The sequence below is a fragment of the Stomoxys calcitrans genome, chromosome 3, assembly GCF_963082655.1.
Source record: "Stomoxys calcitrans chromosome 3, idStoCalc2.1, whole genome shotgun sequence".
Lineage (NCBI taxonomy): Eukaryota > Metazoa > Arthropoda > Insecta > Diptera > Muscidae > Stomoxys > Stomoxys calcitrans.
This window is the reverse complement of record NC_081554.1, coordinates 14,532,912-14,552,687: the sequence shown is the minus strand read 5'-3', so window position 1 is coordinate 14,552,687 and position 19,776 is coordinate 14,532,912. Positions and strand designations below refer to the sequence as shown.

Sequence of the window (19,776 nt, the reverse complement as noted above, 5' to 3'; positions counted from 1 at the left end):
TTTTGGAATTTCAAATTGGGACTAAGTATTGCATAACACTGCACTCACTCACTCACTCAGCTTTGTGAGCATGTGTGGTGCCTTTAGATTTGATGGACAGACACTTGGCAATGCAGACTGGAGTATCGTCGTTACCGATTCAGTCAAAAGAGCAAAAAGCGAAAAAACTATCCACCCACTCACCTGATCTATTGAAAAGCAATAAAATAAATAAAAATGCAATACCGCCAAATTGCTTGAATACGCGGCGCCCTCTGCATGCTTTGACAATGTTTGCCGCTTTGCCAGAAATGCGGTTTAAACCAAATGATCCGCATGCAACATGGGTTGGTGTATGGTGCATACAAGAAATGTGGCACAGGGGAACATAATGTAAAGAAATAAGGAAAAAAAAAATAATTTACACAAGAAAATTTTTATTAAAACTTTACAAAAGAAAACAAATGAAATAAAAAAAGACGTTTTTCCTTTTTTTAAAAAATTAAAAAAATAAAACAAAAACTTCAAAATACAAAAAATAATAACTTTAAAAATTATATTAAAAAAACAAATAAATTTAACTAAGGGAGTAGAAAACTAACTTTTTTTAAATCAAAAATTATTTTTTTTTTTGATAAAAATTTTAAAAATAATTTAAGCGACTTTAATTATAAATAAAATGCTAAGTAAAGCATAAAAAAATTTTTAATTTCAAAAATTTGACTAAAAAACAAATACAAAATATTATAAATTTAAAAATATAAAAAAATTTGACGTTAAAAAACTTTATAAATTAAAAATTTATGAAAATAAAAGCCTTGAGATTATCAAAATGAATAAACAGTAATAACAAGTAAAAACATGCTAAGTTCGGCCACGCCGAATCTTATTTACCCCCCACCATGGATCGCATTTGTCGAGTTCTATGCGCGGTATCTCTATTTAGGCAAACAAAGAATATTGAATAAGAACTCCTATGCTATTGGAGCTATATCAAATTATAGTCTGATTCGGACCATATATGAATGCTGAACATTGTAGAAGTCATTGTGTAATATTGGGTTGCCCAAAAAGTAATTGCGGATTTTTTAAAAGAAAGTAAATGCATTTTTAATAAAACTTAGAATGAACTTTAATCAAATATATATTTTTACACTTTTTTTCTAAAGCAAGCTAAAAGTAACAGCTGATAACTGACAGAAGAAAGAATGCAATTACAGAGTCACAAGCTGTGAAAAAATTTTGTCAACGCCGACTATATGAAAAATCCGCAATTACTTTTTGGGCAACACAATATTTCAGTTCATTCGTATAAGAATTGCGCCTTGTAGGGGCTCAAGCAGAAAAATCGGAAGATAGGTTTATATGGGAGCTGTATCAAGCTATTGATCGATACAGACTATATTAGACACGTATGTTAAAGGCCATGAGAGAAGCCGTTGTACAAAATGTTTGCTAAATCGGATAAGAATTGCGCCCTCTAGAGGCTCAAGAAGTCAAGATCATAGATCGGTTTATACGGCAGCTATATCAGGGTATGGACCGATTTGGACCATACTTCGTATAAATGTTGGAAGTGATACCAGGTGCAAAATTACAGCCAAATCGGATAAGAATTGTGCTTTTAGAAGCCAAGACCCAAGATCGGTTTATATGACAGCTATACCAGGTTATGAACAGATTTGAACCATACTTAGCACAGTTGTTGGAAGTGATATCAAAACATTGTGTGCAAAATTTCAGTCAAATCGGACGAGAATTGCGCCCTCTAGAGGCTCAAGAAGTCAAGACCCAAGATCGGTTTATATGGCAGCTATATCAAAAAAAGGACCGATTTGGCCCATTTACAATCCCAACTGACCTACACCAATAAGAAGTATTTGTGCAAAATTTCAAGCCGCTAGCTCTACTCCTTGAAAAGTTAGCGTGCTTTCGACAGACAGACGGACGGGCAGACGGACGGACATGGCTAGTTCGACTTAAAATGTCACGACGATCAAGAATATATGGGATCTTAAACGCATATTTCAAGGTGTTTCAAACGGAATGACGAAATTAGTATACCCCCATTTCATGGTGGAGGGTATAAAAATTAAAAAAAATATTGAAAATATAGAACTGGAGATTTGAAAATGTAAAATTGAAAATTTAAAAATTAGGAAATTAGACAAGTTATTTATTAACAAAAACAAATTTTCAACTTAAGTAAAAATGTAATAATCAAAAAAAATTTTAATAACTAAAAAAATTTAATAATCAACGAAATTTGCAACTAAAATAAATGTATAAATAAAACAATTTTAAAAGTTAAATATTTTTGAGTAATTAAAATATTTATAATCTTTTTTATATATAGTTTTAAAATTAAAAAAAATATTAAAACAAAAAAATTTGTTAAATATTTGGAAATACAAATTTGAAAAAAAATTTTGCTAATTTTTGCTAGCCCCGATTTCAGTAGCCCACTTTGCCAAATGGATTAACCGGGCTACTATGTTTATCCAACATTTTTAAAATATTAATTTTTTTTTAATTTTAAATTTAAAAAAAATGTCCCACTGTGTTTTTGACATAGCGCCTCCACACATGCTACAACGCATGTGTAGTAAAAAATTATGCATTCATGCAAGGGAGAGCTACAGCTACGGATCAATGCTTCCCATGCATTCTAGTGTGAGAGTGCATGTTTCTCTGCTAGTGTTTGAGTGCTTCGATACTTACAATTCGTATTATTTATGCACACCCAGTGGTCCAATTTAAGGGGAATTCATAATGGATCGGAACAAAGGTGGTGTCTATCAGTCTACCCATGGCATGCACTTATTTTAATGCGGAATTTAAGATGGAATTGAATAAACAACGAAGATCAAATACTTTTTGAATTAATGGAATGTTCCCAAAAAGAAGTTTTAATCCAAAAAGTCATATCTCAATTAACATAAAATGTGAACTTTTAATAGGTTAAGCATAATGTTTGATCAAAAATCATGGAGTCTTATTTCTAACAGTTTATCAGACCATATGTTTGCCACTTTTGTTTTTGTAAATTGGCAATACCATCACTTCTTTTGCAATGAAGACAACCTAATAAACACTAGTAAATATGCTTGACTTCGTTCAGTCAATTGTTGCTTTGGAATGTGTGTTGTATTTGCTTGCGAAACTTGGGGCATAAAATTGTAATTATGATAACGCCAGCAGTCTTGAATACGCATACGCCTACGAACGAACACGCATATAAATATTACAATGAATATAAACTTAATCACCCTATATCCAGCAGTTTGAGCAGTTAATATAAAATATATAAAATTAGCACCCCCATTTTTGATACCCCCTTTCTAGTGTAGGACTTCTGAAAACCAAGGTTTATAGGTTTATAAGGTTATGAAGTTTTGTAATAATTGCGTATAAAATTTCAGTAATCTGTCGCCTTTCGTAAAGAAAGCACAAGTCCCCCAATATATTGGGTTGCCCAAAAAGTAATTGCGGATTTTTTAAAAGAAAGTAAATGCATTTTTATTAAAACTTAGAATGAACTTGATTCAAATATACTTTTTTTTACACTTTTTTTCTAAAGCAAGCTAAAAGTAACAGCTGATAACTGACAGAAGAAAGAATGCAATTACAGAGTCACAAGCTGTGAAAAAATTTGTCAACGCCGACTATATGAAAAATCCGCAATTACTTTTTGGGCAACCCAAAATATTGGCAGAGTATAAATGAATTCCAATTTTGACAAAAAAATCTTTTGGTCGCCCAAAATTTGTAGTCAAGGACTAGCTGTATCCCAATTTTGAGAACTTAAGATCACTCTGAGAGTTCTTAAGCTCAATTCGTACCACTTCGTAAGTTTTAGTACATATGTAAATGTACGTTTTTTGAATAATCTTCTGGTCACCCAAAATTTATAGCCAAAGTGTAGTTGCATGCCAATTTTGAGAGCTTTAGCTTACTCCGTTAAGAAAGTGACATTTTGTACGTTTGAGTACCTAAATGTACGAATAAGACGAAAGAGTGTACTAAGTTCGGCAGTTGTACAAAATTTCTGCCAAATCGAATGAGAACCGCGCCTTCCAGCAGCTCAAGAAGTCAAGTCCCAGAACACCACGTGCAAATCGGATGAGAATTTCGCTTTCTAGAGGTTCTAGAAGTCAAGACCCAAGATCGTTTTATATGGCAGCTATATCTAAACATAGACCGATATGGCCCATTTACAATCCCAACCGACTTACACTAATAAAAGGTATTTGTGCAAAATTTCAGGCGCCTAGCATTACTCCTCCGAAAGTTAGCGTTCTTTCGATAAACAGACGGACGGACGGACAGACGAACGGACATGGCTAGATTAATTTAAAATGTCATGGCGATGAAGAATATATATATTATATTGGGACCTAGACGCATATTTCGAGGTGTTACAAACAGAATGACGAAATTAGTATTCCCAACCTATGGTGGAGGGAAAACAAAATATCTTCTAGTTGTCCAAGGTTCCAATTACACCACAATTAGTACGACTTATTGCCCATGTCGTATTTTTGTCAAGACTTCGATAATGTTTGTCAAATTACTTAATTTTAGCAGTTCGCTGTAAGCGACTATAAGCTATTTCGTACTATTTTTCACTTTTTGGTACCAAAATGTACGAATTTTGAATAGATCACTTAGTCACCCATTATATATTTCCTTCTTCTACCTACATGCCAAGTTTCAGACCTCTAGCTCCATTTGTAAAGAAAGTACCAAATGGTACCAAAAAGTACGAGTTTTGAGTAGATTGTTTAGTCACCCATCATATTTCTGCTAGTTGTACCTGCATGTGAAATTTTAGACCTCTAGTTCAATCTGTAAAAAAAACTACAAAATGGTTCCAATTTTGGTACCAAAATGTACGAAATGAATGAATAGATCAGTTAGTCAGTAGTATTTCTGAGTTGTACCTACATGCCTAATTTCGGAACTCTAGCTCCATCTATAAAGAAAGTACCAAATAATACCAATTTTGGTACCCAAATGTTCTAATTGTAAAAAGATCATGGTCAGCCATACTATTTTTCCTAGTTGTACCTGCATGCCAAATTTTAGACCTCTAACTCCATCTATGAAGAAAGTACCAAATGGTAGCAATTTCGGTACCAAAATCATTTAGTCGCCCATCATATATTTATAAGATTGTACTACATGCCACATTTCAGACCTCTTGCTCCATCTGCACAGAAAGTACCAAATGATACCAATATTGGTACCAAATATACGAATTGTAAAAAGATCATGGTCAGCAATCCTATTTTTCGTAGTTGTGTCTGCAAGGGAAATTCAGACCTCTAGCTCCATCTGTAAAGAAAGTACTAAATGGCAGCAATTCTCGTTCCAAAATGTGCGAATGGTGAAAAGATCATTTAGCCACCAATCATATGTTGTTGTACATACATGCCAAAGTTCAGACCTGTAGTTCCATCTGTAGTTCCAAGAAAGTACCAATTGGTACTAATTTTGGTACTAAAATGTGCGAATTGTGAACAAATCATTTGATCACCCCTCATATATTTCTTAGATTTATCTACATGAAAATTTTCAAACCTCTAGCTCCATGTGAACAGAAAGTACCAAATGGTACCAATTTTGGTACTAAAATGTGCGAATTGTGAACAAATCATTTGATCATCCCTCATATATTTCTTACATGTACCTACATGCAAAAATGTACCAAATGGTACCAATTTAGGTACCAAAATGTACTAATTTTGAATAGATCATTTAGCCACCCATCATATATTTCATAGTTGTGCCTGCATGCCAAATTTTAGACCTCTAGCTTCATCTTTAAAGAAAGTTCCAAATGGTACCAATTGCGATACTAACCGTAAGTTTTCTCCCGTAAGCAGTACTATTCTTCCATTTTTTCTTTTTACGCTCATCCTTTTGCACCAGATTTCTTTTTAGTCAAATTTAAAAATTCCACCTCTATCCATCCGCCCTGTAAAATTTTCACCCATTTCGTATCTTTATGGCACTTTTTTAGTACCTAAATGTAAAAATTTTCAAAAACTCTTATAGTCACCCAATTAAGTTTGCCGTAGTGAACCTAAGTTCCAAAATTCGGAGCTCTAGTTCAATTTACAAGGTATGTACCAAACAGTACCAATAGCGGTACTAAACGTACTAATTCTCCCACATTCGGTGCGATTTTCGATAAATTTGTTAAACCTTATTTTTTTTGAGACGCTCTTTAATTTGGGCCAAAGAACATAATTTTAGTCCTTTCCGTTCGCGCTAGGCAATTATGTACCATTTCGTACTTTTTGGTTCTTCGTACGAATAGCACCAAATCCAGCCTTATCCCGTGCCTAGGACCTAAGTCCAACATTCGTACAAAATTTCGTGTTTCTAGCTTTAGCCATTTGGGCTGGACGATTAACCGTCGGAATGCCAAAAAAAGTTCGAACGAATCGAATTACCAATCTCCGAAATAATGTGTTTTTCTTTGGAATCAAATTCGTGCTCTACTCCCAAATCCCTTTAATTTGAGCCCCATATTGCCATGGGGCTTTAATTAAAGGAGGGTGGAGGGTGTTTTTGGGGCCTAACTCCCAAATACCGTTGATTTGAGCTCCATATTGCCATAAACGGAAATGAAGTTTGGTTTAGGGCGTACCCCCAAACACTTCTCTCCATAATTGGATATCCAATTCGTTATCTACTCTCAAATAGCTTTTATTTGAGGCCCATATTGTCATAATGGGTCAATCAACCTATTTGACTAATTTTTGAAAGGAAAAGCGCCACCTTGACCTAAACGCAAAATTTTAATGTCATATTTGTAATCTACTGCCAAATACCTTTCATTTGAGTCCCATATAGACATGGTCGGCTAATATGCTCATTTGGGGTTTTTGGGGGTGAGGCGACCGCCCATTACTATTACTAATTTTTTATGCCAAATTTGTAATCAACTGCCGAATACTTTTCATTTGAGTCCCATAGTGACATGAACGTTGAATATATCTGTTTAGAGTTGGGGGTTGGGGGTTGGGCGGCCCTCTGGGTACTTGGACCCAAATTTTAATACACCTTCCATTTGATACCCATATCGTTCCGATTGGTCCACTTTTTATTTTAGGTGGTGTTTTTGGGTAAGGGGGAGGGTCCGCCCCCTTCCGAAATCAACAAATTATAAAGCCTATTTCTCCTTCCTGACCATATTCGCAATCTACTCCAGAATGCCTTTCATTTGAGTCCCATATTGTCATAATCGTCTATTAAAACCTATTTTGGGTGGTTTTGGGGTTGGGGCGGCCCCCCAGTTGCTTGGACCCAATTTTGAATATGAAATTCGTACTCTTCTTCTGAATACCTTTCATTTGAGTCTCATCATGTCGAGATCGGTACACTTTTATTTTCCCTTCCTTCCGATATCAAATATTATATAGTCTATGTTTCCTTCCAGACCAACCTACACAATCTGTGAAAATTTCAAGGTAATCGGTTCAGCCGTTTTTGAGTCTATACGGAAGAAACAAACACAAATTGATTTTTATATTAAGAAGATTATTTTTATTTCATTTTATTCATTCCCACTTCATTACATTTATTCCCATTTTATTCCATTTCATTTCATTTCATTTCATTTCATTCAATTTCATTCCATTTTATACCATTTCATTCAATTTCATGCCATTTCATTCCATTCCATTTCATTTCATTTCATTCCTTTCCATTCCATTCCATTCCATTCCATTCCATTCCATTCCATTCCATTCAATTTCATTCCATTCCATTCCATTTCATTCCATTCCATTCCATTTCATTCCATTTCATTTCATTTCATTCCATTTCATTTCATTACTTTTCATTCCATTTAATTCCATTTCATTCCATTTAACTCCATTTCATTACATTCCTTTTCATTCGATTTAATTTCACTCCATTTCATTTCATTCCTATTCATTCCATTTCATTTCATTCCAATTCATTCCATTTCATTTCATTCCATTCAATTCCTTTTCATTTCATTTCATTTCATTTCATTTCATTTCATTTCATTTCAGTTCATTTCATTTCATTTCATTTCATTCCATTTCATTTCATTTCATTCCATTCCATTTCATTTCATTTCATTTCATTCCATTCCATTCCATTTCATTCCATTCCATTCCATTCCATTCCATTAAATTTTATTTTATTTTATTCTATTTCAATTTAATTTTTTTTTAGCTTTTTTATATTTTATTTTATTTTACTTATGATATTTCTTTATTTTTGTCGTTATACTACGTTTTCCATTTTAGAAATCATTTGTCTATTTCACCGCATGTAGAGTATCGTTCGCTTCCTTTCAACCTCTATGTGAATTTTTTTTTACCGCAATGAATATTTGAATTTAAACCACTACATTGTGAATTTTGGTTGCTCCATAAAATGTGAAAATATTTTGACCAAAAAAAAAAAAAACCCAATAACACTACAAAAATATCCACTTTCTTGTAGGAAAATCGAGCACAAAGTGTAAAAAGAAGGCAAATGAAACATTAAAGCACGTAATGTATGTCGTATCAATTTCATGCTGAAGTAGCCATAAACAATGTTGCCAATACCCAACTACCAACCGACCAACCATGGGTGTTTGGTGAAGCATTTCATTGCACTCATGTGGCGGGTTAGAAAGGTATCGACAAGGCAACAACAAGTGGTTAAACTAGATTTCTGGCCGCCTTGCCATTCACTGCAGGAGGTATGGTGTTGTGTGTGGGAAACTTGGAAGCTTTTCCTTTCATTATTGATTGGTCCAGACCATATTGGAAGATTTTGACATCACACATCATCATGTGCGACACAACGAACCTATCAAAGAGTTGACCCAAATTTGCGATGGATTTATGAAATGGAAACCAAAACAGAATAACAAAACAGCTCCTTTTTTTTGTTATTTGTTGGCTTTTAATGGCAAGACTTGGTCTAGAGCCTCGTCCATCATTGAGTTGCTCGCTCGTCGCATGGTGTTGACATACTAACAACACATTTTGCATCCTGAAGCATTTGCTCTTTAAAAGGCTTACTGACTTACTACCAACATTTGCAGTCATTCTTTTAATGGTTATTCTTTTGTGTTTTTTATTATAACAAAACAATAAACCGCCAAAGCAGAATAATGTGGCAGAAAAAGTGTTTTTGCCACAGGTTTCCTTTTGGGAGGAGTTGGACATAAAGAAAACTTTACCTTCCCAAACATAAAGCTGTCACTTCAAATTTTTGTTTCTTTCGTTCTTTTGGAGAAAATTCCCCCATGGGTTATTACCGAATTGTGCTTCAAAATTCCCCTTTTAAATTCAGAATCTAGGATTATTGTAAACATTGCAGGGTACAATAAAAACTCAATGAAAACTGTTGCTGGTAAAGTTTTCTTTACACAACAGGTATTTTATAAAGTCTGATTCAATGTGGCACAGTGGGATTTGATTTAAGAAAATTAACCATTTTACGCTGGACACTTGATTCCAATTGTGATGAGATTTCATATATTCAATATCTAGAGTACTTATTTAGATGTAATAAAAGGTTTAACAAAAAAAAAAATAAAAAGTAATAGCGTGCTAAGTTCGTCCGTGCCGAATCTTGAGAACCCACCACCATGGATTCTGCTAAAAATTTAAACAATACAAATTAAGTTGTAGGGCATAATTTTATACCATATACTAAACTTCTGTCAAACCAGCAAGAATTAAAGCTTCTAGGAACCTAACAAGGATGATCGAGAGACTGGAGGTTATAGAATGATTTTGGCCGTACTTGGCACAGTTGTTGGAAGTCATAACACAACACAGCATGCGAAGTCGGACAAAAATAGTGGCTTGTAAGGGCTTAAGAAGTCAAATCGGGAGACCGGTTTATATAGGAGCCATATCAGGTTATAGACCGTACTTGGTACAGTTGTTGAAAGTCATAACAGAACACCACATTCAAAGCTTTAGCCAAATCGGACAAAAATTGCGGCTTGTAAAGGCTCAGAAAGTTAAATCGGGCGATCGATTTATATGGAAGCTATACCAGGTTAAAGACCCAATATGGACTTTACTTGGTATAGTTATTGAAAGTCATAACAGGACACTACATGCAAAGCTTCAGCCAAATCGGACAAAAATTGGGGTTTGGAAGGGCTCAAGAAGTCAAATCAGCAGATCGGTTTATATTGGAGCCAGGGACGTAGCCAGGGGGGGGGGGCCTCGGGCAATAAATATTTTTAAAGAATTTTTAACCCATTACGCCTGACCCTCGATTCCGTTGTTTGATTTTGATGAAATTTATTTCCATTTATAAAAGAGACTCGTGATTGACTGGTGAACGCCCAACCCAAACGGCTAAAGCTAGAGTCATGAAATTTGGCACGAATGTGGGTCTTGGGTCGCAGGCGCGTTTTTTCGATATTCGTACGTTTATGTACTACAAATTGGGCTCAAATTAAAGAACGCCCCAAAAAAATAAGATTTGATGACAAACATTTACCAAAATAGTACCGGAAGCGGTACTATTTTGGGTACGTTAAGTAGCTCAATTGGTACTTTTTGGTACCTTCTTTGTTAATTGGGCTTGAGCTTTGAATTTTGGAATTTAGGTAGACTATGTCAATCTAAATAGGGATGCCAAAAGAGGTTTTTGACATTTAGAAACAAAAAAGTACCAAAAATGGTACGAAATAGGTGAACTTTGCATAAGGCGAATGGGTAGAGCTAGAACTTCGAAATTTGGCTTAAATAATTGTTGTTGCTAAATAAGGAGGGTAGATAGAAAAAAATATGAAAAATAGTAATGGAAATGGAAGAAACTTACGTTTAGTACCGTATTAGGTACCATTTCATACTTTCTTTACGCATTGAACTAGTGCTCTGAGATTTAATATGTGTTGGCTGACTAAGCAATTTTTAACAAAACAAACGTTTAGGTACCAAAAAGTATGAAATAGCTTATTTACTTTTACAGTGAACGGAGAATAGTAAAATTAAAAACAAATTGCTAAAAATGGTCGATGTCTTGACAATTATACGATAAATTGTACCAAATATGAAATGTTGAAATCGTACAAGGAATGGAATAAATAGCTCTTAAGTGCTGTAATTGGTACTATTTAGTACTTTCTTTATAGATTGGGCTGCAGAGCTGCAATTTGGGATACAGGAGCATTTTGGCAGTGTGTACCGGACGACCAGAAGATTTTGTTTCGCATGTTTTAGTAGCAAACGTACAAAGTGGTACTTTATTTACAGACTGAGCTATATCTGTGACAATACATCTTGGCAGTTAGTAACGGATGACTAGAAGATTGTTTTGAAATTTGTACATTTAGGTACTAAAACGTACAAAATGGAACTTAGTTTACGGATTAAGCTAAAGATCTCAAAATTGCGATACAGTTACACCTTGACAGTATTTGTCGCCCGACTAGATTTTTTCTTTAATTCGTACATTTAGGCACTAAATCTTCCAAAATGTTCTTTCTTTACGCATAAGCCCAAAGCTATTAAAATTGCTATACAGTTACATCTCGATATTGGGTGTACCATTGGGGCAAAGAAACAACCGGTCATAAGCAGGTATATTTATAATTTAGAGAATTTATATTGACGTAGCATTTTTCCAAAAATTTTGAAATTTTAAAAAATTTTGAAAAAAAAAACACCTTTTCCTTTCGTTACCGAGGCTACTATGTTTTTTTTTAACAACAAAAAAATCATTTTCTCATTTTTTAAATTTTCCTTTTTTTTAATCTCATCCCATAGTGCATGGCCTTAAAGGAGCCATCTGCTGCAACTTTGATGATGCACTGAGAGCTCTACAGAAAAAAGCGACATTTCGCCAGAGGTGCAAATACCCAGCATTGGTAAAAAGGCATGTTGAGAAATTTTCGCTTGGGAAAAAGAGGCTTTCACAATGGAAGCTGTCAGCACACACAAAAAAAGCAGAAATAACACCAAACTGCCTTTCAGCTATGGCAGTAACTACTTGCTGTTCAACACAAAGAGGTAGCAAGAAAATGCGTTTTTCCATCCACGCCAAGCCAAGGTGCTGTTGATGTTTTCGTTGTCAATGGAAATTTGCAACTTATTACAAAGTTTATTTATTGCCTAGAACCTCGAAATGTTGCAGCTGTTGTTGCTCCTGCAGCAGACAAAAAGCAGGGCAATTAAGAATGAATGAAATATGTCTGAGAATTTAATGGGTTTGAGAAAAAAAATTCCCACTGTTGAATCTTTGCTCGTGGCGAAAAAAAAACTCCCCTTTATGTTTAAAAGAAAATCATGTGAAATCTTCTGCTTAGACAGGGGAAATAACTTTCCATTAAAGCAACTGCATGTGGGATGTGTGAAAGAACCTTTAGAATCTCCAAGGGGATTTTCTTTGTATTCTATGGGAAAAATATACATGGTAATGTTTTGTAATAAACTATGGGAAGTATGTAATCCATCGTCTTAATAAGGGGATTTTTATTACTGTGATTAGGTTAGCATGTCCGCCTATGACGCTGAACGCCTGCGTTCGAATCCCGGCGAGACCATCAGAAAAAAATTTTAGCGGTGGTTTTCCCCTTCTAATGCTGGCAACATTTGTGAGGAACTATGCCATGTAAAACGTCTCTTCAAAGAGGTGTCGCACTGCGGCACGCCGTTCCGACTCGTCTTTAAAAAGGAGGCCCCTTATCATTGAGCTTAAACTTGAATCGGACTGCACTCATTGGTATGTGAGAAGTTTGCCCCTGTTTCTTAGTGGAATGTTCATGGGAAAAATTAGCATTTTGATTAAGAAAGGTTGTAGTTTTTATACCCCACACCACAACTGCGGTACAAGGTATTATAACTTAGTGTATTTATTTGTAACACCCAAAAGGAAGAGAGATAGACGCATTGATAAGTATACCGATCGACTTAGAATCACTTTCTGATTCGATTTAGCTATGTCCGTCTGTCTGTCTGTCCGTCCGTCTGTCTGTCCATATTAATTTGTGTACCACGTACAGGTCGCAGTTTTTATCCGCTTGTCTTCAAATTTGGTACAGGCATGTTTTTCGGCCTAGAGACGAAGCCTATTGAAATTGGAAAAAATCGGTTCAGATTTGGATATAGCTCCCATATATATGTTCGTCCGATTTGCAGTAATATTGCAATAAAATGGTCATTTGTTAACCGATTCTCTCGAAATTTGGCAAGAAAGATTTGCTTACGATTCTCAACATTACTGGTGAATTTTATGGAAATCGGTTCAGATTTTGATATAGCTGTTATATATGTATATCGCCAGATTTTCACCCCAAATGCCACTGCAAGCGTATTGTTTGATCAATCTTGACAAAATTTTGTACAACGCTTTCCTCGAAGACTACCACATTATCTGAGAAGTTTGCTCGAAATCGGTTCAGTATTAGATATAGCTCCCATAAATATGTTCGTGAGATTTTGGGTAATTTTTGCATAATCTAATGATTTGTCAACCGTAGTTGTTACAGTTGAATATATTTGCTCGCCGAGGTCAATCAAAATTGTTTCAGAATTTGATATAGCTCCCACATTGTACTTAAAGGGTAGGTGTAGGGTATTATACAGTCGGCACCGCCCGACTTTTGCCCTTCCTTACTGTTTTTTTCCACAGCTTTTATGAAACATGTCATTATTGCCCAGCAGAGTTAATGCTTAGACTAATAAGTCTAGGCCACTCACATGTTAAAACTATTTTGTGCTTCTGCAGAGTTGATTTTTTCTATTCATTGCAAAACCTGTACGACCTATGGTACACCTCAGGCCCTTGGTATTTAACAAAAACAAACGGTGTCTTACATACATTTGTATTTCAAAATGCACCCCATAAATTTCTCTATAATAGAACATGGCCAACTAGACAACACCTCTTTCCCCAACTCTCTCCTCCTCTTTACCATGAGGCGCAAAATACCAAAATCTGTCACAATTATTGAAATACATCTTTTGGCATGTCCGTCCCTCCACCCATATACATATTTACCAAAATCACAAAAATGCTGAATGGAGAACTTACGAAATTCTTCTAAACAGCCGCCATGTCTTTCATATTGACGAGATTTTTTTGTGTATGCCCCCAAGTAGTTTATTTTTAAATCGGAAAAAAAAGAAAATCCCTCAAGAATGGTTTTTATCTTTCCGTCTAGCCAATATTTCTTATTAATTTGTTGCCTCAATGTGCAGCACAGCAGACTGTCACCATGGGTCTGATGATGATGGTGGCAGACCATGGAAAATGCTAAAGAGCGAAATATTGTTTTTTTTTTCTGTTTCAAATTGAAATGTCGCTGCCGCCTTAGACCGAGTCAACGTATGGCAGGGCATAGACTGAAAAGTTCTTTTGCTGTGTTTATATTTTCGGAGGTGCGCCTTCTACCATTTGCACAACTCATTCAACAAGTGGTGGGTGGGTGACTGAACAACATAATGGCCAGCATCGATGTCTTTGTCACCGTCTTTAGTCTTTCACATTTAGTTGAGATCCCATTTGAACTCTTTTTTTTGGGGGGGTGCTGTGCTGTGCTGTGTGCTGTTCTCTGGCCGTTATTTGTAGGTCGGACAGTTGAGATTTTCCAATTGTTGTCTTTCAAAACAAAAAACAAAAACAATGATTTTATTTCATTAACCTTTTAATTGGTGATACAAGGGGGTGCCGGCGGGTTCCGGTTTTCTTGTTGTGTTACAATTCCCTCATATAGTAGTACATAATTTGTAGTACAGCAATGGAAGGGGATTTTTGGGCCACTAACTAGGCTAGTGGGATTGTCGGCTGAGTTATTATGGGTCAGTGGTTAATAGAAAATGTCAGAAGTTGTGACTGCCGGTAAACATTAAACTGAAGCAAATTACAAGTCAATGAAAATAGTCTAGTATACAGTGCGGTAAATTTAATAAAAGGGAAGAAAAAACAAGTAAAAAGGCATTAAGTTCGGCCGGGGCGAATTTTGGATACCCAACACCTCGGGTATATATGTAAACTTCATTTAATCGCAATCCAATGAAAATTGGATAACTTAAGCACGCAAATTGATCTCGGACATTGAGTGGTCTAAAATATATATGGCACTTTTCAATTTTGTAGAACAAAATATTGGTCTTTTTGGCAGATATATCCAATTATAAATCGATCCGAACCATATTAAGGTCGGATATCGGGAGGCTCAGAAAAACTCACTGCTCCAAATTTCAGCGAAATCGGGTTATAAATAAAACTTTTATGGGCTTCAGTCCCCATATCGGCAGATCGCTCTATATGGCAGCTATATCTCAATATAGTCCGATCAGAACCACATTTAGGTCAGTTGTCGGGAAGTCTTAAATTACTCATTGTTTCAAATTCCAGCAAAATCGGGTAATATATAAGGCTTTTACGGACTTCAGACCCTTTATGGGAAAATCGGTCTATATAGCAGCTATTGTATATCTAAATATGGTCCGATTAGGCCCGTTCAAGAACTTAACCAGCGTGCATCAAAAAGACGTATCTGTGCCAAATTTCAGCTCAATATTTAAAATTTTGGAGGATTGATTACAACAGACGGACGGTGCTATGATAGATACAATAAGATAAGATACAATGTGGTGTCCGTTGATCAAAGCATGTATTCGAAGTCTCAAAGGAAGTATTCTAGTGATTGGGCTTTCTTAATCGGTGTAAGAAATATTTCACTCCCGCTGATCTCCCTAATATCTACATTACGTACATCAGATCGAAGATGGAATATAACTCGCATATATGGGCCGGAGCTCCAATATCATCCTTGGAGCTGCTTGACCGTGTCCAGAGGCGGGCGTTGGTGTTGATTGTAGTGTATCCAACTCTATTGTTTCCCTTGAGCATCGTCGAAATGTGGGTTGTGTGGCGCTGTTCTATCGGTTTTTCCACGGTGTGTGTTCTTCGGAAATCAGTCTTCTGATTCCTGACTTGAGGTTGTTTGTCAGAAGTACAAGATTTTCTAGAAGCGCGCACTTGTTTGTAATTGATTGGCCAACTGATCGGACCATGCACTACCGAGAGATTTCTTTTTTCACAAAGACGATTCGTATGTGGAATCGACTTCCGGTGGATGTTTTTCCCGCAACTTACGACATTCAAGGCAAGTGTCAATAAACATTACCCCCTCTTTCCCCCCTCCTATCCTTAACTATCCTTTCCAACGCAATGCATGGCATATATGGGGGACATCCCCTGCGTTTTGGTTGATTGAAAAATAAAATACGGTTGACAAATGACAACATTATTCTAGATTAATTGAACCGATTTTGACCAATTTTCTTAGATATTGTGGAAGTCGTCGAGGAAATTGTTGCACAAAATTTTAAAAATATTAGTCAATAAATGCGCTTGCAGTGGCCCTAGGAGTGAAAATCTGCCGAAATCACGTTGGTGGTCGAACTCGTAAAGCTAGCCGCTTGAAATTTTGAACAGATGCTTAGTATTGATGGAGGTCGTTGGGGATTGCAAATGGGTGATATCAATTCAGATTTGGATATAGCTCCCATATAAACCGATTTGGCTTCTTAAGCCCTTGGACGCCGCAATTTTCGTCCGATAGCTCCCATTGGCTGAAATTTTGGGTCTAGTGTTCTGTTATGACTTTCAACAACTGTGTTAAGTACGGTCCGAATCGGCCTATAACCTGATATAGCTCCCATATAAACCGATCTCCCGATTTGACTTCTTAAATCTTTACAAGCCGGACATTTCTGTCCGCTTGTCCGTCTGCCTGTTGAAATCACGCTTCAGTCTTTAAAAATAGAGATATTGAGCTGAAACTTTGCACAGATTCTTTTTTTTGTCCATAAGCAGGTTAAGTTCGAAGATGGGCTATATCGGACTATATCTTGATATAGTATGGGAGCTAGACCGATCCGCCGATTTAGGGTCTTAGGCTAATAAAAGCCACATCTATTATCCGATTTTGCTGAAATTTGTGATAGTGAGTTGTGTTAAGCCCTTCGACATCATTCGTTAAGTAGGCCCGGATCGGTCTAGATATGGATATAGCTGCCATATAGACCGATCCTTCGATTTAGGGTCATAGGCCCATAAAAGCCACATTAATATCCGATTTTGCTGAAATTTGGGATAGTAAGTTATGTTAAGCCCTTCGATATTCTTCGTTAATTTGGCCCGGATCTTTCCAGATTTGGTTATAGCTGCCATATATACCTATCCTCCGATTTAGGGTATTAGGCCCATAAAAGCCACATTTATTATCCGATATTGCTGAAATTTGGGACAGTGAGTTGTGTTAGGTCCTTCGACATCCTTCGTCAGTTTGGCCCAGATCGGTCCAAATCTGAACCGATTTTTTTCCAATATTTTTTCAATAGGCTTCGTCTCTAGGCCGAAAAACATTCCTATATCAAATTTGAAGACGATCGGATGAAAATCTAAATCGAATCGGAAAGTGATTCTGAGTTGATCGGTATACTTATCAATGGGTCTATCTCTCTTCCTTTTGGGTGTTACAAACAAATGCACTAAGTTATAATACCCTGTACCACAGTAGGGGTGTAGGTTATAAAAATACCACGTTTAAAATTTCAGCCAGATAATTGCGCCACCTAGAGGCTCAAGAAGTCAAATCTGTAGATCGGCTTATATAGCAGCAATTTAAGGTTATGAACCGGTTTGGCGCTTATTTGGCACAGTTGTTAGAACTCGAAACAAAACAATTTGTGCAAAATATCAGTCCAATCGGACAAGAATTGCTCTCTCCAGAGATTCAAGAAGTCAAGATTCGATATCGAGATATTTTGTGAAAGATTCAGGAAAATCGGCCCAGTAGTTTTTGAGTCATACACTGAACGGAGCCTGTTTTGAAGAGGACATAAGCTATGGAAGCATTTTATGCATTTCAAAATCTACTTGTAGAAAATGCTGGGAAAATAAAAAAAAAAATAAACTCCTAACTCATTTATCCTTGGCTTGGCTTGGTCATTATAAATGTGTGAATAAAATTTTAACACCATTATGGATACGAGTATTATATGCATATAAGACCTCATAACAACTTCATTTGCAAAATAAAAAAAAAAATGCGCCAAATGCGTATGCCAGCCGTTCATGTTTCCCTCCATCGATTTTATACCCTGTAGGAAGTCTGGGGTAAAGTGTCCCCATGTCACCACTTTTGTCTACAGCGTATATGACATTGTCACCAAATTGTCTACAACCTTGTCTACATTGTTTCCATTGACAGGTAAAAAACTTTTGTTTTGTTGGAAGTAATTTTGCTGGCTCATAAATCTTTACGAAAAAAAACCAAAATGAAAATGCAAATATAGCAAGTGATGCTAATAAGCGACATAAGCTGACCAATATGTAATTAAAGAATTTAATTTAGTATAAATTCTAGAAACCAATTTAAACTTCTTGTTTGTACTTAACAGACATGGCAGAGAAGATAATTCTTGGTGATAATGCGATAAACGTATGGCAGCTATCCAAAAATTTCCTTTATAAAAGTTACTAGCCAAACCGGGCCCGCTCCGCTGCGCCTTATTTAACTCTCTTATATTTTTTTAGGGTGGGGACACTACGTCCTGAATGCAGATATCGAATTCGTGCCATTGCAGCCTATGACGCTGAACGCGTTCGAATCTTGGCGAGAACATCGGACAAAGCGGTGTTTATCCCCTCTTAATATGGGAGACACTTGCGAGGTACAATGCCATGCATGGTCATTTAAACATTTTTCCCCAACAAGGTGTCGCACTGCGGGACGCCGTTAGGACTCGGCTATAAAAAAGGTCCTTTATCATTGAGTTTAAAATTGAATCGGAAAGCACTCATTGATGTGTGCGAATTTGCCTCATCTGGGTTCCTGGTGGTAATGTTCTTCCTTAGGGTAATGTTCTCATTAGGGGAGGGATGGCACCTCAGACATTTCGACTCAAATATGGATATCAAATTCGTGCTGCACTTCCAAATCCCTTTAATATGAGCCCCATATTGCCATGGCTGGTAAAAATGAACCGTTTGGAGGATGTTTTGAGGCTGGGGCTCCCACCGGCACTTTTTACTGAAAATAGATATCAAATTCTTTCTTTATTCGCAACGGAAATGAAGTTCAGTTTAGGGGGTGCTTTAGGGCGTATCCCAAAGCACTTGGCTCCAAAATTGGATATCAAATTCGTTTTCTACACTCAAATACCTTTTATTTGAGTGCCATATTGTCATAATGGGTCAAATAACTCATTTGACCTATCTTTGGGAAGAAAAGCGCCACCTAGACTGCTGGGTACTTGAACCCACATTTTAATACCATATTCAAGTTCTCGTCTCCAATACCTTTCATTTGATAACCTTATTGTGTCCATCCGACCACTTTTGGATATGGGTAGCGTTTTTGGGGTAAAGGTGAGGGTCCACCTCCACCCGATATCTAAAAATTATTTTGCCTATGTTTCCTTCCAGACAAACGTACACAATCTATGAAAATTTTAAGAAAATCAGGTTCAGCCAAGTATCATATAGTCATAATGAGTCTAATGGCGTTTTTGAGGGTTGGCATGACCCCCTATACTACGATCTGAATTTGTATGCCAGATTCGAAATCTACTCCCGAACACCTTTCATTTGAGCCCCATATTGAAATGAACGTTCAATATGACTGTTTAGGGGAGTTTTGGGGTTGGGTCGGCCCTATGGGTACTTAGACTCAAATTTTAATATCATATTCGTATTCTACTCTCCAATACCTTTCATTGGATACCCATATTGTCCCTATCGGTCTACTTTTGATGTTGGGTTGTGTTTTTGGCA

General features: G+C 36.3%; 1 protein-coding gene across 1 annotated transcript in view; it reads right to left on the bottom strand.

The window, feature by feature from the left end:
* LOC131996000 (uncharacterized) overlaps window positions 1-19,776 on the bottom strand; it is a 29,457-nt gene that overhangs the window by 2,974 nt on the left and 6,707 nt on the right. Inside the window, exon 3 of the mRNA XM_059365404.1 lies at window positions 184-188. Within this exon, the coding sequence (XP_059221387.1) occupies window positions 184-188 (5 nt within the window). The remainder of the gene's footprint in view (window positions 1-183; window positions 189-19,776) is intronic.